Genomic DNA, 18,711 nt, shown 5'->3' on the forward strand with positions numbered 1-18,711 from the left:
GGACACAATCCTACTACCTACCTGCACGAGCAAAACTGCTGCTGCTGTTTGGTATCCTTCAGACAGAAATCCCAAATCCTGTCATAGGAATACGCGACGAGAACTTACGACAGGATAAGAGGTTATTGTATAGTTATACCTTACGACAGTCTTACAAGTTACAACCGTTCAAAAAAAATCTTATATTCACCTTATTTTTTTGTTTCTAAGCACATTTTACTACACACGAATAGCAGTTAGTAAACACCGATGATTGAGACTATTGTCTCAGGGCTTCTTAACGTATAATTCAACTTGTCTTCGCTTTAAATAGGTCATAAATAAGTACTGTTCACATCGCAACGCAAGCAAACGTCGCGCACCTACACAACCACCGCTAGCTAAACCCCAAACTAAGATCCACGCGGCGGCGTCGGCATTGCCCATTGAGTCTCTCTCTCTCTCTCTCTCTCTCTCTCTCTCTCTACACACCAGCGTTAGAGTAGGAGGGGAAGGGGCGAGATGGATGGGGGTACGCCTAGGGGGGGAGGGATGGGGGTACGAGGTGGTCCGTGGGATGGGGAGTAGACCTTGTCGACCAGGGACACCCCCTCGGTGGCAGATGGGGACGCCAACGGGGGCGAGGGACGGGAGAACGAGGTGGACATGGGTCGGGGAGTAGTCATTGTCGTCAGGGGGAGAAGCGTTGGTTCCCCTCCTCCCCTCTGGGTGGGAGAGAGAGGTAGGAGTTAGGGAGAACAAGTTGGCCATGGAACGGGGAGTAGACGTTGTCGAGTTGCCGAGTAGTTACTTTTATCACCGCCCTGAAATTACTTTTTAACAAACTACTACTACAGGACGATTTCCACGTCTTTTCGTCTCCGTTTCGCGTTGCCGGGTGAATCCCGAAGGTCCTACGCGTAAGTTCCGAACTCTAATTCACAGATTTAATGAAATATTCATTAGAATATCTCTCGATGATATTAGTCATTTGATTATTGACCGAGGTCCGTCAGTTTCCTCATGAATTGTCAATGATTGAAGCTATTCTTGAAGCACAGTTGTCGTACTTTAAGCACACGGTAAAATCTCTTCTTCGCTGAGTTTTTTTTATATATATATACAACGCAGTTTAATGACGTATGAAAATTATGATTGCTATAGAGGAGTAGCGTCATCTGTGCGATGCGAGGGGATATTATTGATTGGTCGATGGACGCTCAAAGGACAACATTGAATTAGGTTTGCAAAACGCGGATTGACGCTGACTACAGCTAATATTATTAGAATAATACATTGCATGCTGCATAAAATTTTCTAGGGTGTCATGCAACTCAGGGGTGTCTCTGTAAAGATGTCTGCATATTAAGTTTCCAACTTTAACCTTGAAATCTACTGCCTCTCGTCGCTACTCCATTAGAAAGCAAAAGTTCAACTTCTTTTTGCTCTACTTTTTCATTCCTCCTCCTCTTCTTTTATGGAGTTATAGATGCGAGATGAAGGAAATTTATTATCTAAAGCTGCTGCATGAGAAGAGCAGCATTGAATGGAGAAAGATTATATCGGCCAAGATGCGTAAATTCACCCCCATATGTGCAGGGCTTGGGTCGATTGTGTCAATACCGTCTTGTGCAACAATAGACATCACTTTCCTTTTATTCCTGTTCGCCATCCATATTCTTCGCTCGAAAGCAGAAATCGATCTAGCCTGCCATTATTGTTGTTGTACGTGGGATGGGGGAGGGGAACAAGATTGATTGGAACGTTCACGTTTGTGAAGTTCAAGTAGACTCATGGGACTTCTCAGTCGATGGTAGCCCCTTTGTGAACCGTTAATTTTTGCCCTAATGAGACGGCTAGTTCAACGTACTGTTGTTTTAACATATTGAGTTCATATACGTCTTTTACATAAGGATGGCACTGGTTCGTGAACCATAAACTTCCTCCTTAAAAGAGCTGTTTCATAGATGGAATGCGTTTGTGAACCAGAAACCAGAGCCGCTATTTCGTAGAGCCATTGTGGAATTCGTACTTCCTAGTTTTGCTGTTACCAAGCAGCTGTTTCAGCCCGTTAGAAATCATTTAAATTTTTTACCTCGTGGTAAATACTGATGTGTTTCCAGAGTAGAAAATATCAACACCAAAATCATGATTATTCCGTCTGCGTTTCCCTCGTGTGTGTGTGTGTGTGTGTGTGTGTGTGTGTGTGTGTGGGTACATGTGTAAAGTGGTTGGCGTGAGAAAAAAAAAGTTTGCAATTGGGAGTCCCAGAGTGTACGTTTTGTACGTGAGGGTAATACTTGATATTTGAATAAAACAGACTTTGAAATTATTTAAATGTGTACAATGGTATGCCTGGGGTCATTAAGGTGAAGTAACTTTAATTGAGCAAGGCCTATTGGTAGGTTGGTAATTTATGTAAGTAGATTTGCAATAGGACAGGGTTCAACAGGTTGCAATTAAAATGGTCTCTCTCTCTCAAGGAAAGAGTATTGAATTTGCCCAAAATTAATTTCCAAAGTTAGTCTAACCGATGGTAATTCTTGCTAACACACACACACACACACACACACACACACACACATATATATATATGATATATATATATATTGCTTATATATATATAATATATATATATATATGTATATATATATATTATTAATAAAAGGAGCTTATAAAAACGCAAAAATATAGAAAGTAAGTGCTATATTTCAGAGACTGCTGTCTGTCTGTCTCTCTCTTCAGGTAGGTAATGTAACAGGGCATCATTACTAGTCATATATATATATATATATATATATATATATATATATGTGTGTGTGTGTGTGTGTGTGTGTGTGTGTGTGTGTGTGTGTGTGTGTGTGTGTGTGTGTATACGAATCTAAGCATGCATTTTTGTCTCATATTTCAGATCTGGGTCATAGGTTGTGGTAGTATGTACCACACGTTTCAGTATTGTTTAACTGTTATTTCGTCTATGGCAACCATCAAGGAATGTGTTTTTAATGTTAGGTTGTAGACCGAGTCCTCTCTTCTGGGCCGTGTAAGCAAGGCTACCCTAAGCCTAGGGCTACAGCGCAGGTTTGCAATGGAGTCTATAGGGAACCAAGAGATTGGAAACTTACCGACAGAGTTCATTTATAACCGAAGTAAAAATAGTGGATATTAAAAGTAATAAGGGAGCGTTGAAGCATGCGAAGGTTGACGGTCAACATAGTTATTGATGTTGATAATGGGTTATTATATAAGGGGAGGGAGAGGTTTTATATATTAAAAATAACATTATATATAGTATATGTGGTGTTTGGGTGTTATAATTTAATAATAATTTATTATATAAGAGGGAGGAAGATGTTTTTATACGATAATTATAGATAGAATATAATAATATATATATTATATAATATATTATTTATTTATATATACAATCATGTGGTTGCCGTACTATGGTGCGGTATTTGCTATGTATAATGTGGGTGTATACGTGTGTAAGAGTGAAAGAGCGTTATTTACCCTTGTATATCAGCAGTAGTCAGCTACATGATCAGCAAAAGGGGAAGGGAGGGAGAGAGAGAGAGAGAGCGCGCAAGTTGTTAACCTTTCGCCTCTTAAAGTTATTATCTGCACTGCTAACAACCTGAAGAGCAAAATCTATAATAGGAGTCACTGCGTCCGAACCTGACACAGTAGATAGGGGCAAAGATTTTAGCTTTAGGCCTATAACTATTCCGTGGCTTTCTCTGAATAATAATAATAATAATAATAATATAATAATAATTTACCAATTATAGACTCGTAGTTTAGCCGAATTTTAGTTTAGAAGCTCTGAAAAAAACTCAAATGTATACAATTTTAGAGCGGGCGGGGTGGGTTTGGATTAGTTGTCACACATTCCGCTTAAGCAGATGCACCAGAATTTTCCGTTAACCACATCAACTGGTTGATTTGATTGTTAAATTTATTGACTGGAGTTTTGAAATCGATGAACAATATATTCTTCAGTCGTAGGAGCAAGTTGACTGACTGAGTGAGTGACTGATGTGTTTGACTGTAAGGAAAAGCGTAAGAATTGAGTCTAATTCTTTACTGACCCCTTTAGCAGAATAAGTTGCAATCAACGTCTATGGAAGAGTGTGTAAGCATTTGAGTGAATGACGAGGCAAGGACACTGTACATTGTAGCTAACAACTGGGACCCATTCGACTGGGTGGTATTTATAGTGTGGGGTTCCGGGTTGCATCCTGCCTCCTTAGGAGTCCATCACTTTTCTTACTATGTGTGCCATTTCTAGGATCACACTCTTCTGCATGAGTCCTGGAGCTACTTCAGCCTCTAGTTTTTCTAGATTCCTTTTCAGGGATCTTGGGATCGTGCCTAGTGCTCCTATGATTATGGGTACGATTTCCACTGGCATATCCCATATCCTTCTTATTTATATTTTCAGATCTTGATACTTATCCATTTTTTCCCTCTCTTTCTCTTCAACTCTGGTGTCCCATGGTATTGCGACGTCAATGAGTGATACTTTCTTCTTGATTTTGTCAATCAACGTCACGTCTGGTCTGTTTGCACGTATCACCCTCTCCGTTCTGATACCATAGTCCCAGAGGATCTTTGCCTGATCGTTTTCTATCACTCCATCAGGTTGGTGCTGGTACCACTTATTACTGCAAGGTAGCTGATGATTCGTGCTTAGGCTCCAGTGGAGGGCTTTTGCCACAGAATCATGCCTCTTTTTGTACTGGTTCTGTGCAAGTGCCGGGCATTCACTTGCTATGTGGTTTATGGTTTCATTTTTCGTATTGCACTTCCTACATATGGGAGAGATGTTATTTCCGTCTATCGTTCTTTGAACATATCTGGTTCTTAGGGCCTGATCTTGTGCCGCTGTTATCATTCCTTCAGTTTCCTTCTTTAGCTCTCCCCTCTGTAGCCAATGCCAATTATCATCGCTGGCTAGTTCTTTAGTCTGTCTCATGTATTGTCCGTGCATTGGTTTGTTGTGCCAGTCCTCTGTTCTGTCTGTCTTTCTCCTGTCTCTGTAAAACAAAATTTATTTTTCTGGGGTCTTCATCTACTTTTATTAGTCCTTCTTCCCATGCACTTTAGTCCCACTCGTCTCACTGTTTTTTAGATATTGCCCCAGTGCTCTGTTTTCGATGTTGAACGCAGTCCTCTATACTTAGTAGTTCCTCTCCCTCCTTCCTTTCGTGTTATGTATAGTCTGTCCGTGTTTGCTCTTGGGTGTAGTGCTTTGTGTGTTGTCATATGTTTCCTGGTTTTCTGATCTATGCTGCGGAGTTCTGCCTTCGTCCATTCCACTATTCCTGCGCGTATCTGATTACTGGCACTGCCCATGTGTTTTATGGCTTTTATCATATTTCGGCGTTGAGTTTTGACTTGAGTATCGCCTTGAGTCTCTGCATATATTCTTTCCTGATCGTGTCCTTCATCTCTTGGTGTTTTATATCCCCTCCTTCCATTATTCCCAGGTATTTGTATCCTGTCTCATCTATGTGTTTGATGTTGCTCCTATCTGGTAGCTTTATCCCTTCAGTTCTCGTTACTTTGCCTTTTGTATGTTGACTAAGGCGCATTTTTCTCCATTCACTCCCATCCTGATGTCCCCAGATACAATCCTTACAGTCTGGATTAGGGTATCTATTTCCTTGATGCTCTTACCATACAGGTTGATGTCGTCCATGAACATCAGATGGTTGAATCTGTTGCCTCTTTTCTTGAGTTGGTACCCGGCATCCATCATCTGTAGTACTTTTGTCATGGGAATCATGGCTACTACGAAGAGTAGTGGGGACAGTGAGTCGCCCTGGAAGATCCCTCTCCTTGATATTAAAGCCCAATCTGCTAGTCTTATTCCAGAGCTTGTAAGTATTGTATTCCAGTTGCGCATTGTATTTTTGAGGAAGCTGATGGTGTTTTCCTCTGCCCCATATATTTTCAGGCATTCTATTAGCCATGTGTGTGGTATCATGTCGAAGGCTTTCTTATAGTCTATCCATGCCATGCTTAGGTTGGTTTTCCTTCTCCTACTGTCTTCATTACCATTTTGTCTATGAGAGCTGGTCTTTTTTGTGCCCCTACACTTCCTTCTGCAGCCTTTCTGTTGGTGGGGGATGGTGTTTGTCTCCTCTAGGTAGTTGTATAGCCTTTCACTGATGATAAAAAAAAATAATAATAATAATAATAATAAATAGGCCTAGAAACCTTAGGTCAACCGGAGCTTCGTTCCCACTGGACTAGGCTAACCCAAAACAATTAAATGCTCATGGTTGTGTTATTTTGCCAAATATCGCAACTTTATAAAAAAAATGTTATAGATTGTTATAAAATACAACCCAGCGTTTTGAGAATTAGGATGCTAACGATTTAAAAGGGGAAAAAAATAGATCGGCCTAGTGGCTATCAACTCTTGTCATAATGTTAGCTAACCGGTTGTTCATCTGCAAGGCAGAGAAAAGGCTGTAGAGAGAGAGAGAGAGAGAGAGAGAGAGAGAGAGATTGATTCATCTGGCGGAAGGCTTTTGAAATAATTCCATTGACAGATCCGCATAGATATTCCCAATGGATACCAATCCTCTCCACCTGCAGCGGGGAACTTGATTTCCATCCAGCGACTCCACTACTCTCTCTCTCTCTCTCTCTTTTATAGTCTGAACCCCTTGGAAGGTAATATATACGTCCACCTGCCTAGAGAATTAGTCGTTATAAAAGGGTCGGTATTGATTATATCGTGAAAACATTAAAAGACGTTCGCTCGTATGTTAGTTTTATATGTAGGCAGTTTATGGTTCCCGTCAACCATTATCCTATGGTTTTATGTATTTCCTACTTTATCATATTGGCAGGCCACTCTCTCTCTCTCTCTCTCTCTCTCTCTCTCTCTCTCTCTCTCTCTCTCTCTCTGCTCATTTCCTCGTTTGGTATAAATTGGGGGGAGATAATAAAAAAAAATACGAACGTATCACACCGAGACTGGGCAAGTCATTTAATTTTTCAATATAACGACTCCCTCTACTGAGAGAGAGAGAGAGAGAGAGAGAGAGAGAGAGAGAGAGAGAGAGAGAGAGAGATTTAATTATCACACGAGTTTGCTATCAAAAATCACGATTGGCAATTCACCCATCGAGGAGTATAATCATGCACAGAAGTAATTTATACATTAGTATTCATATTACATCAGAAACGCACTAAAAGGAAATTAACACACGTAGATATATAAATATTCAACATTTATTCTCGGAATATTGGTATATCTAATTGAACATCTTAATAAAAGATAAAATAAAAAATTAAACGTCTTTGTACACATATCCTCCTCCGTGGGTTAACCTAAGCCTAGACCACGTAAGGCTTCCCGTCCGATAGGCCTTTCTAAAGATTTTTTAATTATTATTCAAGAAACGTTAAACTATGAGGAATTAAACCTGAGATTTATGGAAGAATACTGCGAGTATTCGAAAGGTAGGCCTATTCAGAGTTTATGCCTTTACATTTTTAATCTCTTAATTATAAAGCGAGTACCTGACATTGAGTGAGAACTAGGCCTATTTGTAGGCTTAGGCTCTGGAGAGTCTTCAGGTAATTCTAAAGAGGTGCTCTGCACGGAGATATCGTTTATTAATATTTTTTTACTGGACTGTGTAGAAAAGGGAGTATAGAAATCATTGCCGGTGAGAAGTTCATTTGAGATATTTACCGTCTTTTGTCTATTTCTTTGCGTTCATCCCGAGGGGATAGTACTAAAGACGACGCCCAGTGGAGTTTTTTTTTTTTTTTTTTTTTTTTTTTTTGTAAAATTACCGACTCGATTTTAATTGAATCAAAGACCACAAATAACAGGATTAATAATAAGCGTAAAAACGACGCGTGTCCGAAAACTTTATGTAAGAAGCCTACATTATAGGCCTAGTCTGAATTTTTTTTCTTTCTTCTTTTCTTTTTTTTCGAGTTCTGGGTAGGGAACTCTCCTCGGTTTTCAGGCCACATAATTAGTAAAAGTCAGTGACGAAGTTGAAAAAGAAAAAATATATCTACAAACAAATTGGCAGAATAGCAACACTTGCATAAAAAATATCCAACAACGTAAGATTCTTAAGCCACACGGTTTGTTCTATATACTCCAGGCTTCAATAAACTAGATAAGCTTTCTCAGAGACCGATTTTTGTTTGGCTAACTCTTGCAGGAAACCTTTGGTGACTGATCGTCAATGATCTTTCTTCATTAAGTTTACCTAAATAGAATGAATTATAGCGTATACGAGAACCACGATGACAGTAGCCGTTTATAAGTGGTTATCAACCTAGCTTGGACCTCTAATTACCTGATAGTCAATGTTAACTCCGTGCTGATAATTCCACTCTGCAGTTAAAGCGATATCTTGACCAACATCACTTTGCAATGGTAAATTCTGTATTTAACATCGCCGCCGATGATCACGGTCTTTGCAACGCCCAATCGCAAAAACCAGTGACGATTAATATCTTCGTGTCGCTTTGTCCGAATGTCCTGAGCTATAAGGTACTAATATATACACTAACCAATGTAAAGAAATACGGATTTTTATTTTTTTCCCCTGAAAATGTATATTCTGGTCTGAGGACTGACATTGCTGTAGGAGAATGTACCAGAACTTACCCTATGCAAACCAGGAACGTGTAGTACTCTAGGTGTATTATTATCTAGACCGTGGTGTACATAACTTTATTCAAATGCATACGCATGTACAGCAGGTTCATCTCCATGTTAGATGCACATCTTTATATATCATTAGATAAACTTCTGTATACGCATACACATGGCATATGTTTCTACACACGTTAGACGCATGAGCATCAGGGTGTTCAGTGGCTACTTGTCACACATTAGACCTAATCTATGTGCTCACATTGTTCGTCAACGAACATTAGATGCAAATAGGGTAATTGCTTACATCCATTAGACGCACACCTATTTACATGCTTATATAGCACGTTTACCAGCGTGCATTAAACACATACCATTATACACGTGCGTGTGGCATATTTGTCATAGAACGTTAGGACTCAAACCAGTTCAAATGAGCAGATGGCGGTATCTGGTTACACACACACATTTGACGCACATCAATACAGAGACAATTATGCTTTAGGACTCTAAGAGATTTGCTGTGGAGGACGTCTGTTGTTGTTGTGAGGACACGACCGTGACGTCGTCAGTGCTCAGGAGCAGATTCCTACTGGGCTGGAAGGGCGTCGTTCCGAAATCCTCCATCTCCATGGAGAGAGGACCAAGGCTTGGTCTGCCGCGGTGCTGCCGGAGTTGTTCCCCAGGGGCGTCGCCTTTGTGGAAGGCCTTGTACCGGACCATGATGAGGTGGATCACTGAAACGGGAGTGGAATTATATGATTCGGGCCGAAGTACAAGCGTTGAGGGCCTACGAGGTCATTCAGCGCTGAAACTTTCATTGAGAGTAGAAAGAATGAAAGGGGCTACAGCCAGCGGCCGAAGGGACGCTGCAAGGAACCTTAAGTACTATACTGCTTACAGTGCACCGCGTGAGGTAAACGGATGGCACTATTCCCCTACGGAAACTGGAATTGAAAGGAGTAAATGTAACCCCTGTCGTTCCTTTTACTGTACCACCTTTCATATTCTTTTTCTTCTATCTTGCATTCCAACTGCTTTGAGGTTTTCCTCCTGTTACACCTTTCAAACCCCTTACTGTCAATTTCCATTTCAGCGCTGAATGACCTCGCAGGTGCCAGCGCCTGGCCTTTGGCCTAAATTCTATAACTCAGTCAATTCAATTCAAAACAGTATAGTTGCATTCTATCTTTGATACTGAATCCCTAGTTCCATTTAAAATAACTTTTTTTTTTTATTATTTTTATTATTATTATTATATACCTGTGCCCGTGACCAAGGCGATGACGATGATGACCAGGATCATCCACAGGAGGGTGAGGGCGTCCCATTTCGCCGGTCGGTAGGGCGGGGCGTGGAGTTTCTGATTTGGGGGGAGATAAGGCATTTTATATGAGGGCGCAGGATTCTTTTCATCTAGCCATAGTTAAGAGACATGTTCATGCAAGGTGAAGTGTGCAAAACTTAACATACTTATACATACATACATACGTACATATACATATATATATATACATACATACATACATACATACATACATACATACATACATATATATATATATGTACTATATACGTATATATATACATGTATAAATAAATAACAAATATATATATATATATATATATATATATATATTATATTTATTTATTTATTTATGTATATATACGTATATATATATTTATATATATATATATATATATATAATATATATACATATATTACATATATAACTAAATACATTAATTAATTAAAATATATATATATATAATGTAACTAAAAGAAGAGAATAATAAATAATAATGATAATAATAAGTATAGAGGACTGCGTCAACATCGAAAACAGAGCACTGGGCCAATATCTGAAAACCAGTGAAGACGAGTGGCTCAAGAGTGCATGGGAAGAAGGACTAATAAAAGTGGACGAAGACCCAGAAATATACAGAGACAGGAGAAAGACAGACAGAACAGAGGACTGGCACAACAAACCAAACCAATGCACGGACAATACATGAGACAGACTAAAGAACTAGCCAGCGATGACAATTGGCAATGGCTACAGAGGGGAGAGCTAAAGAAGGAAACTGAAGGAATGATAACAGCGGCACAAGATCAGGCCCTAAGAACCAGATATGTCCAAAGAACGATAGACGGAAATAACATCTTCTCCCTTATTAGTAGGAAGTGGCAATACGAAAAATGAAACCATAAACCACATAGCAAGCGAATGCCCGGCACTTGCACAGAACCAGTACAAAAGAGGCATGATTCAGTGGCAAAAGCCCTCCACTGGAGCCTCGTGCAAGAAACATCAGCTACCTTGCAGTAATAAGTGGTACGAGCACCAACCTGAAGGAGTGATAGAAAACGATCAGGCAAAGATCCTCTGGGACTATGGTATCAGAACGGATAGGGTGATTACGTGGCAAACAGAACCAGACGTGACGCTGATTGACAAAGTCAAGAAGAAAGTATCACTCATTGATGTCGCAATACCATGGGACACCAGAGTTGAAGAGAAAGAGAGGGAAAAAATGGATAAGTATCAAGATCTGAAAATAGAATAAGAAGGATATGGGATATGCCAGTGGAAATCGTACCCATATCATAGGAGCACTAGGCGCGATCCCAAGATCCCTGAAAAGGAATCTAGAAAAACTAGAGGCTGAAGTAGCTCCAGGACTAATGCAGAAGAGTGTGATCCTAGAAACGGCACACATAGTAAGAAAAAAGTGATGGACTCCTAAGGAGGCAGGATGCAAACCCGGAACCCCACACTATAAATACCACCCAGTCGAATTGGAGGACTGTGATAGAGCAAAAAAAAAAAAAAAAATAATAAAAATAATAATAATAATAATAATCACTGCAAAGATTTGCCCTTGTGTGAAACAGAATAGAAAATACCAAAAAACAAAAAAAAATTTAAGGCAGTAAATAAATAATCAAAATGTAATAATCACTGCAGAAAGATATACGTACCCTTCTGTAAAACAGAGCAGAAAATACCACCCAACCCCCCTCCCAACCCCGCCACTCCCACCCCCCCAAAAAAGTCAAGGTATTAATCCTACCTCGCAAAAGAAGTACACTAGCCTATTGACAGCAAATGGGAAATTGCTGTCGGTTCTGAAGCTCTCCGTGAGATTTGTCAGTAACTCTTCCAGGTCGAGAGACGGGAAGAAAGTGGAGGAAAGCGAGTCGCTGTACCATGAGTTAACCTGGAATGGATTCAAAAGAGATATGTATATATATATATAATATATATATATATATATATATATATATATCTATATGTATATATATGTATATATATATATAGATATATATATATATATATATATATATATATATATACTATATATATATATTATGTGTGTGTGTATCTGTACTACAATTTCCCTGAGGATGTTCGTACATTAGATCCACGAAAGTTCGACCGTAGATACAGAGCATTTTCTTTTTTTTTTTTGCTTTTTTTTATTTTAAAACAATTCAACTTGTATATTTTCTTATTTATGTTTTTATCTCGTTGCCTATTCACCTATTAATTGTTTTTTTAACAACCTTTCTTTACGTATTTCCTGTTATCTTCTGTTACGTATTTCAAATGAGCACCATCGTCTAGGCTGTAGGCTTGCTCGATATGGATAGGGTTTATCTTCCAGTTCATAATAATAATAATAATAATAATAATAATAATAATAATAATAATAATAATAATAATAATAATAATAATAATAATAATAATGCTAGTGAGAATATATATTTGCGTATAATCCATATGACACTTACACACATATACAGGGCGCAGTATCTATTTTTAACTAACTGTCAAGATTTTAGCTTTAGAAAAAAAAGAATAATTTGCCAGCTCAGGTTTGTCAAACGCAAACTTGACTGTCATGTGTTATCTTCGTACATTAAGGATGGTAATTCACGAGAGGAAAAAACAAACAAACAAAAGAAAGAAAGAGAGTACAAGAAACGAATGAACGAAAATGACCGAAAACACGAAAGAAAATTAACATAATTGAAAAACGGCGACTGGCCCCACGAAAGAAATTGATTCCCAGGTAAAAAGGAGGGGGGGCGGGGGAGAGCCTTGTATGGGATTACCCACATCATTTGTTCCCCTACAGTAATTTAGGGGTTCCCTGTATTACAGGTTCCCTTTTTCCCCCCTCAACTCGGCTACAATAAGTTTCGAACCGAATCGACCGTCCGTAATTGGAGGTTTTCCATAAATTGTGAATTTTTTGTCACATGCACCGAGATATTTGTCTGTCCGTTCGCGTTTTTCTGTCCGCCTTCAGGGCTTCAAAACGACTGGGGCTAGAGGGCTGCAAATTGGTATGCTGATCATCCACCCTCCAATCATCAAAAATACCAACTTTCAGCCCTCTAGCCGCCATGGCTTTTATCTTATTTAAGGTTAAAGCCAATGACACAGGCCACACCGGGTTGGAGCTGAGAGTTTCACGGGCCGTGGCTGAGAGTTTCATGGGGCGTGCGTGGCTGAGAGTTTCATGGAATGCGGCTGAGAGTTTCATGGGCCGCGGCTGAGAATTTCATGGGGAGTGCGTGGCTGAGAGTTTCATGGACCGCGGCCGAGAGTTTCATTGGGCGTGCTTGTCTGAGAGTTTCATGGACTATAGTATATATACGATTATAGTCTTACGCCGGTTTCTGGTGTGGTATGGGTGTGTATGGGTGGTCAGAATGCGTACTTATTTCGCATATCTGTGAAGTAAGACGTTAGAATTAATCACATTTTTTTTTCGTTTAATTAGAAACTATTCTGTATTATCTAAATCATATAATATATATATATATATATATATATATATATATATATATATATATATATATATTCATTTTAAAATCCACTATGTCATTTTTTAAGATTCAAGCTCAGTCTAACCTGAGTTTCAAGGGCATTCTAATGAGATATTTAAAAAATGAGACATCTAAAATATAAGACATTTAAAAAACTAAACATTTAAAATATAAGACATTTAAAAATTGCCACATTTAAAAAATTAGAAATTTGAAAAATAAGACATTTAAATGATGAGACATTTTAAAACATGCGACATTTAAAAAATGAGACATTTAAAAAAAATAAGATAATTATAAAACAAGACATTTAAAAAGTAACACCTTTAAAAAATAACACATTTAAATTGGTAATTGTGCTATTTACATTCTTTCGAGGAACCAATAAACATAAAAGCCATTATGTCCTGTAAAAAAATTGACTTAACTGGAAGACGCAAACAGCTCCCTCCCCCCACCAAAAAAATAAATAAATAAATAAAAGAAATAAAAAACTCCGAAAATACTCACCCCAAACGGTTCCTTCTCCACGACAAGGAATACGGCCGACTCTTCCCTCGTGAGATTATACGTGTTCACGCCATTTTCCGTCAGGTGGTCGATCTCAGCTGTCTCATTTTTAATGTTCGTGTCTGCTCAAAGGATAAAATGAAAACAGAGACATAAAATAAGATCAGATGATAGTATGCTGAAGTAGCTCCAGGACTCATGCAGAGGAGTGTGCTACTAGAAACAGCGTGGTAGACAAATAAAAATGATAATAATAATTCATGAAGATAATGCCCACAATATTGTTACTTACCTCCACTAAAATTAGAACCTGTTGAACCTTAAAACAATATTCCCACTTTATTTTTTATAGCTTATTAACGTTTTTATCGATTTATTTATGAATTCGTTTTATTTCTCTCTCTCTCTCTCTCTCTCTCTCTCTCTCTCTCTCTCTCTCTCTCTCTCTCTCTCTCTTAGTAAGTGACATCATCTTTCTGTATTTCCTTTCACGTTCTTCTGCCTGTTTCTAATGAACACCGTATTCTATGGAAATTTGAATTTCTTGAATTTCGAGTCAATGGCCACATTTGTGGACTTCTTCCGTATGGATAGGATTCATCTTCTGAATAATAATAATAATAATAATAATAATAATAATAATAATAATAAATAATAATAATAATAATAATAATAATACGGACAGACTATACATAACACGAAAGGAAGGAGGGAGAGGACTACTAGGTATAGAGGACTGCGTGAACAGCGAGAACAGAGCACTGGGGCAATATCTGAACAAAACAGTGAAGACGAGTGGCTAAAGAGTGCATGGGAAGAAGGACTAATAAAAGTAGACGAAGACCCAGAAATATACAGAGACAGGAGAAAGACAGACAAGAACAGAGGACTGGCAACAAACAACAAAATGCACGGACAATACATGAGACAGACTAAAGATCTAGCCAGCAATGACACATGACAATGGCTACAGAGGGGAGAGCTAAAGAAGGAAACTGAAGGAATGATAACAGCGGCACAAGATCAGGCCCTAAGAACCAAATATGTTCAAAGAACGATAGACGGAAATAACATCTCTCTCATATGTAGGAAGTGCAATACGAAAAATGAAACCATAAACCACATAGCAAGCGAATGCGGCATTTGCACAGAACCAGTACAAAAAGAGGCATGATTCAGTGGCAAAAGCCCTCCACTGGAGCCTGTGCAAGTAACATCAGCTACCTTGCACTAATAAATGGTACGAGCACCAACCTGAGGGAGTGATAGAAAACGATCAGGCAAAGGTCCTCTGGGACTATGGTATCAGAACGGATAGGGTGATAATTGCAAATAGACCAGACGTGACGTTGATTGACAAAGTCAAGAAGAAAGTATCATTCATTGATGTCGCAATACCATGGGACACCAGAGTTGAAGAGAAAGAGAGGGAAAAAATGGATAAGTATCAAGATCTGAAAATAGAAATAAGAAGGATATGGGATATGCCAGTGGAAATCGTACCCATAATCATAGGAGCACTATAGGCACGATCCCAAGATCCTTGGAAAGGAATCTAGAAAAACTTGAGGCTGAAGTAGCTCCAGGACTCATGCAGAAGAGTGTGATCCTAGAAACGGCGCACATAGTAAGAAAAGTGATGGACTCCTAAGAAGGCAGGATGCAACCCGGAACCCCACACTATAAATACCACCCAGTCGAAGTGAAGGACTGTGATAGACAAAAAAAATAAATCAATAAATAAAAATACATTAACTTCTCTGTTTCCTCTGAATTTGGATACTTTTTCCAATAGATACAAACCATACGTTATTGCTAATTGTATTAATATATCTTCCTCAACGTAACGTTACGTCAAGGACGCCAGATGTCAGTCAAGTTCTGACATCTGGTTCTCTTACAAATGTCATTTCTCTGCAGCAACAGGAACTACTACAGAATGAATCCCTGAAAAATGGCAGTTTCCGTGGTAGGAAACGTCGACAGCCACGATCAAGCCTGTTAAAAATCTATTAACATCTTTTGCGTTGAAAATAGATCATGGATTATATCACAAACATATTTGTATATGAGATTACTTCTATGGAAATAATCCTGTTCACTGACAAGTGTGGACTTCATTCCAGGTTGGTATTTTTTCATTCACTGGAAATTGTCAAATTATTTCCAGATTGGTATTTTTTCATTCACTGGGTACTAAAATTATTTCCAGGTTGGTATTTTTCCATTAACTGGAAACTAAAATTATTTCCAGGTTGGTATTTTTCCATTTACTGGAAAAAAATTTTTTCCAGGTTGGCATTTTCCTATTCACTGGATACTAAAATTATTTCCAAATTCGTATTTTCCCATTCACTGAAAACTATAATTAATTCCCTATTCACTGAAAACTAAAATTATTTCGTATTTTCCCATTCACTGACACTTGTAAAATTCATTCCAGGTGTGACTAACCTGCGTGGTTGATAGCGTTCACCAAGAGTAGCAGGAAGGTTGTATTGTCCGCGGAATTCTCTTTGCAGTGACGTAACATTTCGCTGGTTATCATACCTGGAAAATAGAGCAGCGAAGATTATTCAGGTAAGAGGCAGATATATCTGATATTATATATATATATATGATATATATATATATATATATTATTATTATATATATAGAGAGAGAGAGAGAGAGAGAAGAGTAGAGAGAGAGAGATAGAGAGAGAGAGAGAGAGAGAGAGAGTTTTTTAGGCCAAAGGCCAAGCGGCGGCCGGGACCCACAAGGTCATCCCGCGCTGAAAGTAAAACAGACATTCGAAAGGTTTGAAAAGCGTAGCAGGAGGAAAACTTCGAAGCAATCGCGCTGTGAATCACTTGTTCTAGGAGAGGGTTCAGGAAAGTCAGATGGGGAGAGAGAGAATGTGAACGGAGATGCAGCAAAAGGAATTAATTGGGTAGCCTATGGAACGCCTCAGAGAGCCTCAAGTAATGCCTAAAGTGCACCGCATGAGGTGCACTGACGGGAATACCCCGTTGCGGGGCGGGTAAGATGTATACAACCTGAGGAAGGCTCAGTTACTGACGTAGTACAGGGATCATTGTTATACTGACAGTATCATTTGCGGCTATGAGAGAGAGAGAGAGGAGAGAGAGAGAGAGAGAGAGAGTCTCACTCACGATGCGCTGGTGGGAGAGCTCCATCCGGGTCACAGAGTGTTAGAAGGCTCGAATCCTCTTCGAAGTATTCGTCATCGACCTGGCAGGCCCGTCGATCTCGCCACGGGACGGGGAGAGCGTCTTTCAAATTCAGACCTGATTTTAAAGGACGGGAATTAAATATATATATATATATATATATCTATATATATATATATATATATATATATATATATATATATTATATATACATACATCTGTTTCACGTATCACAAAGAACTATTTATCAACACGAACATCAGTTTTAAAATTTCATCTTCCTACACGGCACGGATCATATATATAAGTCACGGTTAAAACTACGGTAAAAGTTATGCCTTCAAAGCCTCGTAATTACTTATCAAGAAAATCAATGAAAAATAAACCACTTACCTTCCGTTAGTAATCCAAATTGTAGTAGCATCAGCAAAGCGCGTTTGATCAGAGAGTTCATTCTCGAGAAGTAAAGTTACCGTCTAGTACCATCAGTTGCCGTAGTCAGTTCATTAGTTAATTATTCAGTTCATTAATAATAAACAATTTTGGAAAGGTTAAGGCTATCGTACCTCACAGGGACTCTTTGATATAAGTCTAGCTTTTTTTATGTGTGCGAAAATTGCACCTGAGCTGTTACCCCAATCTTGCGTTACCCAGCGTCACCCTAACCGGGTAGCTATATACTAGGGTTTCCGGGTCTCTCTCTCTCACACGATTAGATGAAATTCGTGTCTACAGTCTAACCAGAAGCTGGTTATTGTCCAATGTGTTCTCGTGGCCTTGTAGGCAATAACTTATTTCTCTGCTCAACCAGAATCCATTCATAAACAGCACTTTCCAACCGTTCAATAGACTAAGCCTCGTTTCACTAACACAAGTAACTCATGCACTGCTTTGTGTTCTTTCAAGCACCAACGAAGAATACCTAATGATACCGATCTTTTTACCAACCACGAAGAACTGTTTTAGAACGACTGCAGATATTAACTGCATACACGCACGAACTCAGCGGCAGTTCACTAAGAGTCGAGCCGCTCTAGAATCAAGCGAACTAGTGAGTGGCTCGCCGCTCGTGGTCAACAGGATACGTGGATATCCTTTGCGATAACGAATTCTACAGCTACTCGATTGAAGTTTCTGTATTTTATGTCTGGGTTAGCTCTTCGAGCACCAGGCATGACAATGCATGCTAAAGGAATATAATTCTCATGCACTCTTCCTGGGTATGTCTCGATGCGTTATCTCTACCGACTACTGTAGACTCAACGCCATGTTCCGTCGGGTGAACCCTAGTCGTACAGGTCTGAAGATGTACTTAACTTGCTTTTGTAGGCTACACAGTACATATACACCCCTACACTAAGTCTCAAGTTGTATTTTACTTGCTCTTGGAGACTACGCAGTAAATATACATTAGACTTTAAGTCTTAAGCTGTACTTTACTTGCCTATATAAACTCTTAGCAATTATACGACCCTAGTAGGTTTATAAGTCTAAAGACTTACACTACTTGCCTTTGTAAACTACGTAGTAATAATAACAATATCTACCAGCCAAAAAAAGAAATG

The 18,711-nt window shown here is 38.9% G+C and overlaps 2 protein-coding genes across 4 annotated transcripts in view; both read right to left on the reverse strand.

The window, feature by feature from the left end:
• The window catches only part of LOC135200357 (uncharacterized), a 373,732-nt gene extending 373,332 nt beyond the window's left edge, over nt 1-400 (reverse strand). Inside the window, exon 1 of one of the 3 annotated variants that reach the window (XM_064228954.1) lies at nt 191-400. The gene's annotated coding sequence lies outside the window, so the exon portion shown is untranslated. Of the gene's footprint in view, nt 1-21 lie in introns of all 3 variants that reach the window. The other 2 variants (XM_064228953.1, XM_064228955.1) reach the window with 2 other exon arrangements.
• A 6,814-nt stretch (nt 401-7,214) lies between these two features.
• On the reverse strand, nt 7,215-18,212 carry LOC135200363 (uncharacterized). The gene is made up of 7 exons (XM_064228969.1): nt 17,540-18,212; nt 17,129-17,263; nt 16,428-16,523; nt 13,974-14,095; nt 11,699-11,845; nt 9,887-9,986; nt 7,215-9,360 (listed from the first exon to the last, which is right to left on the reverse strand). The coding sequence occupies exons 1-7, from the start codon at nt 17,598-17,600 to the stop codon at nt 9,125-9,127; spliced, it is 897 nt and encodes a 298-aa protein (XP_064085039.1). The 5' UTR covers nt 17,601-18,212; the 3' UTR covers nt 7,215-9,124.
• Between the last annotated feature and the right edge of the window lie 499 nt (nt 18,213-18,711).

This window comes from Macrobrachium nipponense, chromosome 26, assembly GCF_015104395.2.
Source record: "Macrobrachium nipponense isolate FS-2020 chromosome 26, ASM1510439v2, whole genome shotgun sequence".
In the NCBI taxonomy this organism is placed as follows: domain Eukaryota; kingdom Metazoa; phylum Arthropoda; class Malacostraca; order Decapoda; family Palaemonidae; genus Macrobrachium; species Macrobrachium nipponense.